A 14,833-nucleotide genomic window follows, 5' to 3' on the forward strand; every position below is an offset into this window, starting at 1 on the left:
CAGAATTATGGTGACGAATTTCAATACTGGCACAGTTTTAATAAGTTAAAAAAAAAAAGTTGAGTGCCCTGCAGTGCAGCATAGTTTACACTATCATTTTTTTTTTTTACTTTGATCACTTGGTTGTTATTTATTCTGTTTTCTTTTAGTATTTACCAGTCCTAAATTTCTCTCCTTTGTTTTCAAACAGGACCATCAATACAACTGGGACGACGGGATCCACAGGGACCATCGGCCAGAGCCGACGCCAGCTTCCTTTGATAAGAGCAGCCAGGCTCAAAACTACAAAAACCAGGGCCGCTTTGCCACCATTAAGTCTGCCTCACTGGTAAGAACCTAAAACTTTCTTCTTTCTATTGGTGTTTTCTTTTCAAGGTCCTAAAGCATGTTTTCTGCATGCTGTAAATGTTTCAGTGTCATTAATTTGTTCTACTTATTTGACTTAAAAGTTGCGCTGTTTGGAAGGCCAAACAAATTTTTAAAAAATTACTTCTTGAAGAAGCTCAAATCTCTGTTTCATGTTCACACCACAGCACTATGAGGGCATTAAAGGGCATTTTTTTATTTGTCTTTGTTAAAAAGCTTACTGTGAATGTGGTGCGTGAATGACCCCAGTCTCAGTGGGTGTAATGTTATTGTATGTCTCCATGTTTAGATGTTTTTGAAATATTTATTTCCCATCTTTTGGTCTTCACTTTGTTTGGATCGTTGTCTACTATATTATTTCTCTGCTGTTTTTTCCAATCATTCACCCCACTCCTTTTGTTTTCTCCTCTTGTACTACGCCTCGCATTACCACTCCCATCCTCCCACCCTCTCCTTTATTTCTTCCTGGCCTCCATTTGATAATACATCATTCTCAGATCTGACTCAATATTCTGAGTTGAAGGGGGTGGAATACTCTCTCTCTCCCTCTCTCTCTCTTTTTCTCTCTCTTGCGCTTTCTTTCTTTCTATGACTCTCTTTCTCTCTCCCTCCCTGTCTGTTGTCATGGAAACCGGCTCTAGTAACTAGAAAGTAGTTGTGGTGGTTTGTGTGTGTGTGTGTTTACCCAACCATGACCCACTGGTTTTAATTGTGAGTTCCCCTCTGCTGCCAGGTCTTAAACCAGAAATCTTGTCACATACAAGAGAATGTAAGCAAAGAAGTGTGTGTGTTTGTGTTTGTGTGCACAAGAAACTGTGTGTCCTCATATTGTCCTTGAAGAGAGCACGAACCAGTGACCGTCCGATGCTGTGTGTGTTTTCTGTTGACCGCAACCGTAGTTCCCCGGCACTGAAGGTTACATGACTTTGTTTTTGATTTTTTTTTCTATGTCATATGTTTATGGGCTCTGTTGATTTGCAGATGATTAACAGATGATAATGATACATGGTATATGTAAGACTGCAGTTGGGAACTGTAGTTTGAAAACCCTCACGCATAACTGTGAACTGATGTAGTCTTCCGACTGCTGCTGACCATGGATCGCAGTATGTGGGTGACGTTTCAGCCTAGGAAAAGTGCATCATCAACTGTTTAGGTCTGCTGTTTTTACCTTTTTAAAACCAAAGAGTTGCTTGGGAAGAGTTATTGTCACTTTCACAGCATTGGAAAGTAGTTTCTTGCAAAACCGTAGGTCAATCTATTCTTGTTGAGGTTTTTTGTTTTGTTTTTTTAGTACACACATTATGCAGAAAATTAGGAGCAAGTAATATTTTGATTTGTAACTAATGTGATTTCTGAATTTAGGAAACCCCTACAGTACTGCATTAGAAGGAAATATAACAATGTGATTTACAAACTGATCATGACTTGCTTAATATCATTTAATCACATATAATTTAAAAAAATAAATAAATAAAAAAACACTTTTTAAAGTCCTCCCTTTATGGCACTTAGGGAAAGAAGTTGATGTATACATAAACAACCTCACATGTTCTCCCACTGACATGAAAGATTACAGTGGCAATAAGCCTGCTGTTTTTTTTTTTTTACCTCCTCACAAGATGATGAGATGCCTTTTTCATCAGAAAACAGGGATTGTGGAGTTTATAGATATTTGTTCTTAGCCACAAAAGATGGAAAATTGTATCCTGGATCATTTTCTCACTTAAATTTACCATAAAACGGAAAAAAAGTATTCCTTCCTCACCTTAACTCTTTGTGAATTGTTTTTCTACCATTTATCCTTTAAAGAAACACTTCTAATCATACATGAAAATACTTTTGATCTAATGCATATTGCAGTGGATTAAACTTATAGATAATGGCAGCTGAGATTACACATTGTGTAACTGAAAAAAGGCAGCCTCTCTGTAGTGTAACAGTGCCGGTCCTGCCCACCGGCACTGGAAGAGATTACATCATCTTTTTCTTCCAAGCACAGACATCCTCACATTGGCCTCGACTCACTGAGACTGGAAGCAGGTAGACAAAGAGGGAGAGGTAGGACAGTATGGGGGGGTCCAGATGGCAAGGGGTAATTGATAGCCAGATAGGAAGATGGAGAGCAACACAAGCGAGAAAACATAAACAATTAAGAATGGTTTAAACAGGGGGGAATTATTAGCTAAAATCAAAATAATTAGAAACTATTATTTTATAAAGAAAAGTCATGGTGATTTGAGGGAAAAGGCAAGAGATTAAAGATTTAGTGAACTGAAAGAGAAAGTAAAGGCATCATAGAGGACACTGGCAGATATTGGGGAGATAAGAAGGGCAGAGAAAAGGATAGAAAAACAAAGGTGAGACTTAAGAGCAGTGCTGATTGAAATCTTAACCGACAAAAAAACCCAAAGAACATCACATTTACTGGTGAAATGAAGTGTGGAGTCTGAATAAATGTAGCAGTGGGGAAACAAGAGAAGAAAGGGGTAAAACCAAAGACATGAGAGGTATTGTGGAAAAGGCATGAAAAGAAGGTGAAGGAGAGCAGGATGTAAAATTATCCAGGGATGCGTGGAATAGGAAAAATGATGAGGGGACAGGAAAACTGGAAAGACATGGATGCAAAGTGAGAAGGTGAACGAATGTGAGACAGTGAGTGAGAGCGAGGGCAGGGGTTATTATAGGTTAGATGAAGCCACTGACTGACGTGTAAGCTGGTGTGAGAGACAACATTGTTGTAAAATATTTCACTTCATATATTCTTTAGCTGCTGGTTGCAGTTTGTAACCTGACAGCATAAACGCTGATGGGAAATTAAAGTGTAGTGTAAGGCATATCAAAATGTGCTCCTCCCCCATCAGTTTTCTTGCAACTTGCAGAATTAAGGTTGTACTTGTTAACTTTCATGTTATGCAGTTATATATATTAAGATGTTTGTTATTTACAGGTCAGTGTCAGAATTGAATAAGCTAGATGGACATCTTTTGCATTTGAGTCCTATTTTTTGTGATCAGACTTGAGAAGGGAGATCTCCTCACATTTGGCAGGAAAAAGGCATGCTATACAAAGGTCTGAGGCCTTTTGCTTCCTCCTGTAAACCAGATGTCTTTGCTACATGCTACTATACATCTGCAGTAACATTCAAACTACAACCATGCTTTTTCTATGTGGTACCTACCAGGGTTGAAATGTGTTTTCCTTAATGTAATAAGGAAGCGATAAAGAAGAATCATGGAGGTTTGACAAGGGGATAGTCTTCTTCTGTTGCCTACCAGGAGCATTAATATTTACTTGGATTTCGGCGTTTTGAGGCTCTTGATATCGATGCAGGTCTGGCTCTTGCCCTCGATGTTGTGTTATCATAAAGTCACAATTGTGATATTGCATATTCACTGACGCTAAATGCCTTGCAAACACAGCGATCAAACTAAGTGGACTGTTGTAGTTATAATTTATTGCAAACAAAAATGCATCAGTCACCACCATCAATAATTCTATTTAAGTAGGCTTGCACGTTCACACAAGTTAAACTCTGTGAAGACGGATATTCTTGAACTGCAAAATAAGCAAAAATTAAAGTTTGGGCGCTTAATTCTCACTCACTCTAACATTCACCTTTAGCCTGCATGCCTTCCCTCCCTCCTCTCCCTGAATATGATCTCCTTTCCAGTCCCAAAGCCTTGTGTGAAAGAAGCCGTCACATGACTTGACTTGGCCCTTTGTGGCTGTATGCATGGTGGCAGCGAAGCAAGTGACTAGGATTGGGAGGTTCTATTACAGTAGAGGTATTGATTCAGAGCAGATTAAGGAGAAGGGGAGCTCAGCCTCCACATATTTCCACCCCATTTCCCCCCACCCTGTTTTTTTTTTTTTTTTTTTTTTTTTTTTTTTTCTCTCCATGTAGATGCTCTTATTTTACTGCTGATTATTTCTATTTTTCCTGTTTAACTCTCTCCCAGCCACTCTCCATCTGCTGTTTCTCCTTTGCAATCACCCTCCCTCCCCTCATCTCTCGGCCTGCTCCTCTCTAACACCCCCCTCCAACTTCTCTCAGTCTTTCTCAATGAGGTATTCATGTGACCCACCTGCTGTCCGCCGCTTAGCGTTAGCCTGACTAAAGAGCCGCTCTGTGCTCTTGTTGGCCCGCGGTGTCCAACTGCCTCATTCACAGTTCACACGTCTGCCTTGGCCGCTGCATGCCCAGGGCGCGAACCAAGGAGAGGGAGGGGGCTCAACGTCCAGTAAAGTGTGTCGGGGGGGGGTCTCAGGGTGGCATCGGAGCTCGGGCAGGGTTCTGTCGGGCATAGGATGCTGCACAAGGTTCCTGGATGCTGGTGCACTTGGCTAAAGTTGCCATCATGTTTGGCCTGAGGAGTTCAGGTGGAAGTTATGAGAAGATGCAGAGCGAGTACTACCTAGATGTGGAGAACCCTTTTTGTCCTCAGGTTGGTGGGTCAGGTCAAGGTTTGGGTTAAAAGCAAGAATAAGTGAAAGTGGTAAGAAATACCAGTAAGGTCATTGCCTCAGGTTAAATTTAGTCATACAGTAGATGTTTATTGTCTTTACAGCATTTTTGTTTTCTTTCCCACGCTCTGACTTGAATACATTTGAGGAACTTTGAAGTCGGCTATTCTGTGCAGTGTCTGCGAATCTGAGATTGTCAGATGAAAGAGCTTTTGTTCAGCTGAAGTGGTGGATTTCAAATTATTTGCTTCTTGATGTCATTATTTTCATATCACATGTTGAAGATTCTTTCTTGTACATGTAAAACTAGCAAGTAATGTAGTCTGATTACAACAAGTGAACTGTTTTGTTTTGTAACGTTTTTGTTTGAGGCTCTTCTCGTAAATGAACCGAGATACTTTGATCATATCGAATTAATCAGTTAGGCATTACTGTTTGGGTTTGTTTGTTTTTTTTGTTGTTGTTGTTTTTTTTTTGTTTTTTGTGAAGTAATTTGATTTGCATCTTCTAACTTTTCTCTCACCACAGGTGACCAAACAGATTCATGAGCATGAGCAGGAAAGTGAGCTGCGAGAACAGATGTCCGGCTACAAGCGCATGCGGCGGCAGCACCAGAAGCAGCTGATCGCCCTGGAGAACAAGCTAAAGGCCGAGATGGACGAGCATCGGCTCAAGCTGCAGAAAGAGGTGGAGACGCAGGCCAACAACGCCTACATTGAACTGGAGAAGCTGGCAAAACGGCATGCTGTGCATTCTGAGAAAGAGGTGGGACTTTTGATGGGGTTACAGGACATTATGAATAAGTGCAGTAACTGTTAGGTTATTTCACAAATGATCACACTGACTTACATGTACGATGCAACAGTTGGCTGGTGGACCTGGTCAGCTTTGAAAAAATGGGAATAATATTGAAGCTGTGACATTTCTAATGCTGCTGAAGAAAAACACGTCAAAAAGTTCTATTCTTTTCTAAAGTGTTGCTATTTTAAAGCTGTTCAGTGTTGCAATGAGTAATGAGGACGTTTTTGTTAGAACTTAACCCACTGCTGCCACCCAATGATACATGTGATGAAACACAGGGGCAGAACTGGGTCACAGAGTGTCACGCTCTGAAAAACACGTTGTATATCTTTGTGATTAGCACCCAGCGTGCGTGCTGCAACAGTCAAGAAGATAGTTTATCTGTTTATGTAGACGAGTCTGTACATCTAAACGGTGTCATGAATAGGTGACATGTGGCTGTCACAAACCAACATGTTACTAGATATTTACATAGAATTCTATAACTATAACTGCAATGTCTCTTTTCTTTAAAAAAAAAAAAAGGTTGTTTTATCATCTAGAAGAACAAATGTTATGGTAATTTTATCTGAATTCTAACATCTGATTTAGAATTGAAGTGCAGACTAGAATTTTTAACTGGTCATATTATAATTAAGCAGGACATTGTTTGTGTTAGAATTTTAATCAACCAACTTATTGTCTTCAAATATACTTTTGTTAATATATGTTAATATACTTTAATGTTCTTATATAGGTTTGTGCATGAATGTATTTGTCCACAGTTTGGTGGCGTGTTGTCTGTTGCTGGTCAGGGGCATCTAACCACGCTCTTGTCCCTGTCTATTCTGCCCAGATGAAGACGGCGCTGGCAGACGAGAAGAAGTTCCAGCAGCAGATCGTGGCCCAGCAGAAGAAGGAGCTAACCACGTTTCTGGATAATCAGAAAAAGCAGTACAAACTCTGCAAGGAGAAGATTAAGGAGGTATGCTGGGCTCGTTGGTTTCCTCTTTTCTTCTCAGGCGCGCTCCTTCGCACGCCTTCTCATGGGTGACACGTGACCTTCTGCGCTCTGTGCTGAAGAATCAGGCTCCCACACACAAACATACACTTCCACTTCAGCATGGTCTTTTGGAAGTTGTGTTGAGTCACTCAGCCTACCAACTGTGTACCTACACATGTATGTACACACAAACAAGAAAAGTCAGAAATCCATACGCTCACCGGAGCACTTGTGAACCACCACAACCTTGTAAAAGAATCCAGAGAATACTCTTGTGGGCTGGCAGTGTGATACACTGTGTTTTCAGTTACATGATAAGTGACCAAAATTAGGTCAGCACAGTTAGGAGAAAGCATCGCTGGCAGAGAGAGATATTTCCCACCAACTGAGGGCTATAACGGAATTAGACACCACAGAGAGCAGGGATCAGGCTCATGTGTTAAGTGCATTAGCGCGAGTTGTAGATTGCGCATGAAAGAGAAAGAAAATTCCTTTATTCCTTCCTTTGGCTTTAAAAGTAAACTGTTGTTCAAAATAAAAGGTCACCTTGAGTTGACCAAATGGTCTTACTAAAAATATTTGATGAAGTTGATTTGAATAGAGGTTCTATTTTATTCCCCAGCAAAAAATGGCTTACAAATAGCTTGTTTAGGCAACATTTGTTTTTCACATATCCATTAACATCCCAAACTACACAGTTCACCACTGACTGCTTACAATGAAGGCTTTACTAGTAATACTTTTATCTTCTGTCTTGTGTATGTTAACACAATCTCCTTTCTCTATTCCCCCTTCTACTTGGAATTTCCACCTCTCATCAGGAGATGAACGAGGACCACAGCACACCCAAGAAGGAGAAACAGGAGCGTCTGTCCAAGCACAAGGAGAACATGCAACATTCCCAGGCCGAGGAGGAGGCCCATCTGCTGTCCCAGCAGAGGGTCTTTTACGACAGGAACTGCCGCGCCTTCAAGCGCAAAGTCATGATCAAGAGGCACGATTTGGAACAGGAACAGATCAGAGAGGTGTGGAGGACATACAAGTTTCTAAAACTCGTGTGCAAGTTGTAAATCTATAAATGTTTTGCTTTTGGATAACTTTACTACTGTAAACTTCTGACTGAATTGATCAAACCATATATGCCCACATTGCAAGTTTGAATACTAAACCCTTGTTTAGTGTTTATGATCTTGGTGTACAGAAGTCCCACAAATGTTTTCACAGCAGACAGTAGTGTGTTATTTAGATCTGTCAGGTGTTTTATATTAACTGTAAGCAGGATTAATCCACAACAAAACAAGCCAACAATGCCATAATCTGAAAAGCTGTTGAGTGAGTTTAAGGAAATCCAAAAACTTTCTGTGGGAAAATGCTCCAAAATCAATGTGATTAAACTAGAAGCAAGAGGGGGGGAAAGTAAATATGTGATGTTTATTGATTTTTTTTCTTCCTTTTTCCTCTCAGCTGTTACTAGTTGCAATCAATGCTGTAAGCACAAAACAGTAAAATTGATTTCTGCAAGGGAATATGTTGATGTCAAATTGATGCTCATCAATAGTACTTGCTGAGATTCATCCTTCTATTCCCTTGCTGTAACCTCCATGTCTCCTCGTGGCCCGCCTAGGAGCTGAACAAGAAGAAGACCCAGAAAGAGATGGAGCATGCCATGCTGATCCGCCACGATGAGTCCACGCAGGAACTGGAGCAGAGGCAGCTGAAGACCCTGCAGAAGCTGCGTATGGACCTCATCCGCCTGCAGCACCAGACGGAGCTGGAGAACCAGATTGAGTACAACAACAGACGTGAGCGTGAACTTCATCGCAAGCATGTGTTGGAGCTCCGGCAGCAACCCAAGAATCTCAAAGTGAGTCAGCGCAGAGACCAGTCGATCTAATATCTTAAATTTTGTTTGATGGATTGATATATAAGTGCTTGAAATATTTCAAATCCCTTTTTCCCATCATCCTTAAAAGGAAAAAAATCCCTTGCCTTTGGGATCCACTTCTAAGATTGTGCAAGTGATAAGCAACATCTAGTTTTTGATAAAACTGTGATGCAATATGAATGTAACAAATTAATTAATTTGGGGGAAATGGTGTAAGAATATCCAAAATATGTCACCTATGAATTTCATTTTAATTTGCCTTTAAGGTATCAAAGCCTCGAACTGTGCCTTTTGATTGGGACATTAGACCTCTAACCTTTCAAAAATGTGCTCTATTTAACTCTAGATTTCATTCTCACTGTCACCGTTTTTCTGGCCCATCCTTCAGGTTTTGGAGCTGCAGATCAAGAAGCAGTTTCAGGACACATGTAAGGTGCAGACCAAACAGTACAAAGCCCTACGCCACCACCAGATGGAAGTTACGCCTAAGGCCGAGCACAAGACTGTGCTAAAGGCCCTGAAGGATGAGCAGACACGCAAGCTGGCCATTCTGGCTGAGCAGTATGAGCAGAGCATCAACGAAATGATGGCTTCACAGGCGGTGAGCAGAGAGACGTTCATTTCATATTTCATCATATTTGCTAAACAAGAATTTCTCTTTACTAAAGTGCAGGTGGTCACGTTAAATGAATGAAGTATATGAAGCCTTTCTCTCCACCTGTTGCTTATGTTCTTGTATTTTTCTCCTGTTTGTTTGTCTCGTGTTTTGTCTTTCTCCGTCGTATCACACCCTTTTTTTTACTCCTTTACTATCTCCCTTCATGTCTTACTCCAACCTTCCCTCCTCCCGCCCCTTTCCACTGGCTTTCCTTGCCCTGTCTGTCCCCATTGCCCTTCTACTAACTTCCATCCCTCCGTCACCACCTCCCCGCCTCATTTCATCTCTGTGTCTTCTTTCCCCGCTCTCTCTCTACTCTCTCCTTGTGTGTTCCTTGTCTGTGTAACCCCCGCCCCCAACTTCTCTCTCTCTGTGTCTTTGTACCTCTCTCTCCCGTGTTGCCGCCCATGGTCGGCTGTGTCAGCTGCGTCTGGATGAGGCCCAGGAAGCGGAGTGCCAGGCCCTGAGGCAGCAGCTGCAGCAGGAGATGGAGCTGCTCAATGCCTACCAGAGCAAGATCAAGATGCAGACCGAGGCGCAGCATGAGCGTGAGCAGCAGAAGCTGGAGCAGAAGGTGTCGCTGCGCCGAGCACACCTGGAACAAAAGGTGTTGTGAAATAAACACTTTATTTTAAATGAGAGCTATACATTTGGGGTTTTTCAAGCCTTCATAGAGCATGCTTTATAATCCTGTTCATTCATAATTGGTCAGTTTAGTAACCATAAATGAAACGCACAAGGAGAACATCTTTTGTACTGTCTTTAAAACAGAGAATGAATTCTTCAAACACTTCAAGACAAACTCTAATAAATAAAACACCATCACTGACATAGCAATAGGGATGTGCTATTTCCCCTCACATTTAGAACAAATTAGCTTTTGGCCTCAGTCTATTGATCAACTTAAAGTATCCCCACTGATTTAACAAATAGAGAATATTTGCATCAATTTAATTAAATCTGTGACTTTCATCATCAAAGAAAATACAGCTTACCTAATGTGCTTTTTCAGTACAGAGCTGGAACATAAGCAAGACTAGAACAAACGAAAAGTTGTATTACTGACAGCCTGTAAGACAACAACTGCTCCAGTGCAACATAAGGCTTCAGAAAGAAAGAATTAAAAATACAGTTGGGTTAATGCAGAGTAAAAGTATGATGTTGCAAGTTAGTTGGAGCCCGCCATAGTTCAAATGTTTTGCACTGTATTAAGTGCCTTTTAAATTGGGAAAAAAAAGTTTTTGCTCTTTTCGCTATTTCTCCTGTAAAATCTTTTAAAGACCTAAATAGTGATGATTGTCCAGACATCATCTAACTTTTCCAAGATTCCAGATCTGAAAATTGAAGCCAGTGCAGAAGCGCTTTAATTCGTTATTCTTTCTCATTGCCAATAGGGGGCAACTACTCATACTGGCAAAAATAGTATCTCAATCAATAGTTTTAAATGTTCTTTAATAAAATTTAAGGTTCTTTTTTCTAATTATGATCCAAGTTGGTATTAGCAGTTTTTCTAATGCATCACACCTCGTTTCAAACATGAGAAAGCAACAAAAAATCTCAGTTTCAGACTTCAAAGACCTGACTTTGCAAATCAAGAAACTCTGTGTCCATTTTTTATATACAGCCTAGTCTGATATGCAGCGTAGCATGTCGTCTTTTATTAGAAGGAACAAAACATGAAAAAATAAGATATAAAGCAAACAGAAGTCCGTTTCTTTGACTGATACTGCATTGCTTTTAAGTTTTGAATAAATTTTTTCTACATCCTTCTTTGACGTCACTCCTATTAATCCATGAAGGAAGGAGACTTTTTAAAGCTTCGTCTAGAGGCAAGGCAAGGCAAGGCAAGTTTATTTGTATAGCACAATTCAACAACAAGGTGATTCAAAGTGCTTTACAGAGACATTAGAAACAAGAACAAATAAAAAGCATGATTTAAAATAGAGGCGATAATCTGCTGAAAAGCAACTAGTTCACCTGAAGCTTAAGCAAACAGATTGGGGTATTCATTTGCATCCACATCAGCAAGCAGCATGGGCATTAAAGGTGACCCCGACAGACATACACAAGTTCACACGGACACACAGATTTCCCTCACCATAGGTGGTGATGACAGTGGCATGGCTTCCTGCGGGGCGCGGACAACCATTTCTTTCCCACACACTCGTAATGATGGTGAAATCTCTAGACAACAGTATTGAGCCCTTATTACAGCATCACCCTCTATTTTTAACAGCTAACAGTTTATGTGGTGTAGCTTATTATTAAGCTTGTCCATGATAGGTTGCTGTATGCGTTCAGTCTAAAGTGCCTAAAACGTGTGCAACCTGCTCTCACCTGTGATATCAGCAGCTGTCATGGGGCTTTATCACCTTTGTTATAATTTTCCAAACATTTGATAGTTGTACCAGTCTTTGTCCCGTAATGTGATGCAAGACACTCCTGATAGACATCTGCTGTCTTTAACGTGAGCCTTTATACAACCTGTATGGTATAGCAATGACATGTAATAAGATGAGAGTATGCCTCCTTCAAAAGTGGCCTACGTCATCGATACAGTCTAGTAGACAGCACTCCGACAACAAAGAAAGGGACCTTCGAAATGCCGCCTGCCATCCAGTGTAGCCGGTGCAGGCTGTGGTGGTCTGTTGCCATCTCCTGGCAGCATCCAGATCTGCACTTCGAGACGGATGATGTCATGGTTTTAGAAGCACTATTGTCCTCCGGTTCGGTTCATGGTCAGAGTCTGGAGTTTTCTGTGCATGCTCAGTAGTTGGCAAGATTGCCGTATTGCGCCACACACTGCTTTGTCCTCACCTGTGGACGTGTGTGCTGAGTTGTGTTTGTGGTGAGTACAACTTGACAGACTTGCACCTTTGAGGTAACGAAAGCAGTTCATGAAGTGTGCCTGCAGTTATACTCATTGTAATGTTGTGAGGATATTTTAAAAAAAAAAAATGCCCAGCATGAACAGCTCTGCAGTTGTCATTCTCTCTTAAGACACATTTGATCAAGGAAGCAAAGTACCTCATGCTCACTGTCTAGACTTAAACAAAAGAATCTTGGGTATGCATATTAAAAATATCAACTAAAAACAAAAAGGTCTGCCCCAGTGACCGAGTAGTGAACAATCTAACAATAAAAAATAACCCAAGAATAATGTTGAAAAATATTGTTGCAAATCTCTGCTTTTCTTGCATAAATTAACTGGTTTCATCAGTTACTCAGAGGTCCTGCATTACATCACCAGAAAACTATTCTCAGCTCTGCGAACAGGCATTATTGATGTCATTAATGCTTCCACGCCATTTCTGCTTTTACAAGTTGAGCTATGACATAACTCAAATACACTATACTTAAAGAAAAACTGATTTTTTTTAAAATGAATAACTAAGGTGCATAGGTCACGTTTTATAGTGTCACCCAGTTTAGGTTTTTCCTTGCCTGAAAATAATCACTGGAGTATGTTTATTATATTTATATTTTAATTGTATATGTTGGTAAATTAAGCACTCAAAGAGATTTTTACTACAAGCATTACCCCCTCAGTCACACACATCCATGCAATGTGTCATATATCGCTTCAACTCTCACACTGATGGATGCATCGGGCACCTGATACGCTGTTTGGAGTATCAGTCGAGCATTTTACCCAAGGACACTTGCTGATATGTGGGTTGGATTGAACCCATCACTCTTCTGATTAGTAGTTGACCCTATCTACCTCCTCAGCCACGGCCATCCCACATTGCCCTCTATTATTTTCTAAAGCACTGAACATTCAAAGTTGTATTTGTTTTTGTTTTTTTGTTGTTTTTTTTAAAGTGCAGTGTTGAAGATGCTTTATATCTGTTTCAGGCTTACAAAAAAGTTTTTAATATTTAAACTGGAGGGAAAATCAAAACCTAATGATCATCAAGAACAGACAAATGTATCTTAGAAATGAGTAAACTACATTTAACTTTGAATATTTCTTGTTCCCATGTCACCTGCAGATTGAAGAGGAGCTGGTTTCCCTTCAGAAGGAGCGAACCGACCGCATCAAACACCTGCTGGAACGCCAGGAGCGGGAGATCGACACTTTTGACATGGAAAGCATGCGTCTGGGCTTCAACAACCTGGGCACCTTGGACTTTCCCAAGGACGACTACAGATGAGGGGCCGTTGTTTCTGCCGCCGCCATCTTCATGTAGTCCCCCTGGGGCAACCGTCTGCCTCAGAACACCCCACCTCTCCTTTGACCTGACCTGACAGTGCAGGTGTTCACAGCTGCTGATGCCCTTCCTCAAACACACTTTAAAAAATGAAAAGAGAAAAAAAAGAAAGAAAGAAACTGCTTCGAGATCAGCTCTGGTGTGTTCTCTGGGCCAGTCAGTCAGGGTCGATGGCAGGTTTGAGTGTCCCCCCACCCTTCCCTGACAAACCAACCTATACTCCCTCCCCCTCCTTGCCTCTGTGGTGTCACAAGATGACAAAAAAATATGCTGGATAACTTCCTGTGGTTGTCATGTTTTTGTAAGAATAACATAGTCACAGTGTTTCTTGTTTCTTGTGCAATGATGACACTTTTGGTGTGACTAAAAGTGGAAATTGAGAAAAAGGAGGGAGACAAAATTGAAGGTCGTAGGATGAGCAAAAATCGCTTCAAAACCATGCTTTTTCAGAGGCGATAAATATATTTGTTACTTTGTTTTTTGGTCTCGAGCAGTGCAAAAAAAAAATCAAAGCGAAAAATCAAACCGATCCTTCCGCAGCTGTTCGTCTGGGCTGCTTCTTTGGTATTTATTCACGCAGACATTTTTAGGACCAATTTAAATAATTTGATACTTTGACGGAAAACTCACAATGTGCATACAGGTACACTTATAGTATATGTGATTCCTTCATGTGATTAATGCAGGGTGGGTGAATCATGGTACTCAACATGTGTATTGTACTGATTTCTCTGCACTGGCAGCCAATGTGAAATATAATACACGTGAGATGTGAACTCCCAGCTAGCACAAAGGGCTTCATGGGGAGGGCAGGGGGACTTGTACTTTGTGTATAGAAGGATTTATGGAGAGCTTTTACTTATTTTCGTATTGTATTTTAACTGTCACTTAAATCAGAAAAATAATTTTTAAAAGCGCTTTTTCCCCCCCTCCCCCTCTCTTCAGATAGTATTCCAAATCCAGGTATCTATCAATGGATTTTTCAGTTCATTTCCCCCCCCACTTCTTGCTTTACACAACTCTAGAGCTGTGTAGTTTCTTATAAACCAGACCAGTATGATGCTTTATTATTGCATGCACTTTAATTTTTTTTTCCAGGTTAAAATAAAGGCATGAATCTGTCAGAGCTTTTAATTATATTTGTAAATAAAGTGCTCATCACACAAACTGAAAAGGTGTTTTACATGTCTAAGGTATGGTCTGGAAATTTACTGTGAAAAAGCATGGAAAAAAGATTAGATGTGGAAAAAACTCAGTTTAATCATATTGTTTAATTTTGCAACCACCTGGACGTTTGGCGTTTTACCTGAGAAGTGCACTGAAGATTTGAACTCAAATCTCAGGCCTTAAAAAACCAAGTTGGGCTGAATTAAACCAACCATGTCTACAACTTTAATATTCTACCTTAAGCTTCATCTGCATGGTCCAGCGGGAACTACTACTGTAGTTGTTTACATGGA

At 40.6% G+C, this 14,833-nt stretch overlaps 1 protein-coding gene across 4 annotated transcripts in view; it reads left to right on the forward strand.

The window, feature by feature from the left end:
* Nucleotides 1-13,463, forward strand: part of taok3a (TAO kinase 3a) — a 61,696-nt gene extending 48,233 nt beyond the window's left edge. For all 4 annotated transcript variants that reach the window (XM_005743052.2, XM_005743053.1, XM_005743054.2 and 1 more), the window contains 8 exons: nt 191-328; nt 5,362-5,598; nt 6,470-6,598; nt 7,438-7,641; nt 8,241-8,480; nt 8,890-9,102; nt 9,584-9,766; nt 13,155-13,463. In XM_005743052.2, the coding sequence (XP_005743109.1) occupies nt 191-328; nt 5,362-5,598; nt 6,470-6,598; nt 7,438-7,641; nt 8,241-8,480; nt 8,890-9,102; nt 9,584-9,766; nt 13,155-13,316 (1,506 nt within the window). In that variant the 3' untranslated portion in view covers nt 13,317-13,463. The remainder of the gene's footprint in view (nt 1-190; nt 329-5,361; nt 5,599-6,469; nt 6,599-7,437; nt 7,642-8,240; nt 8,481-8,889; nt 9,103-9,583; nt 9,767-13,154) is intronic.
* Nucleotides 13,464-14,833: the final 1,370 nt, after the last annotated feature.

Source organism: Pundamilia nyererei, unplaced genomic scaffold (genome assembly GCF_000239375.1).
Source record: "Pundamilia nyererei isolate P.nyererei 1_Seehausen unplaced genomic scaffold, PunNye1.0 scaffold00127, whole genome shotgun sequence".
Lineage (NCBI taxonomy): Eukaryota > Metazoa > Chordata > Actinopteri > Cichliformes > Cichlidae > Pundamilia > Pundamilia nyererei.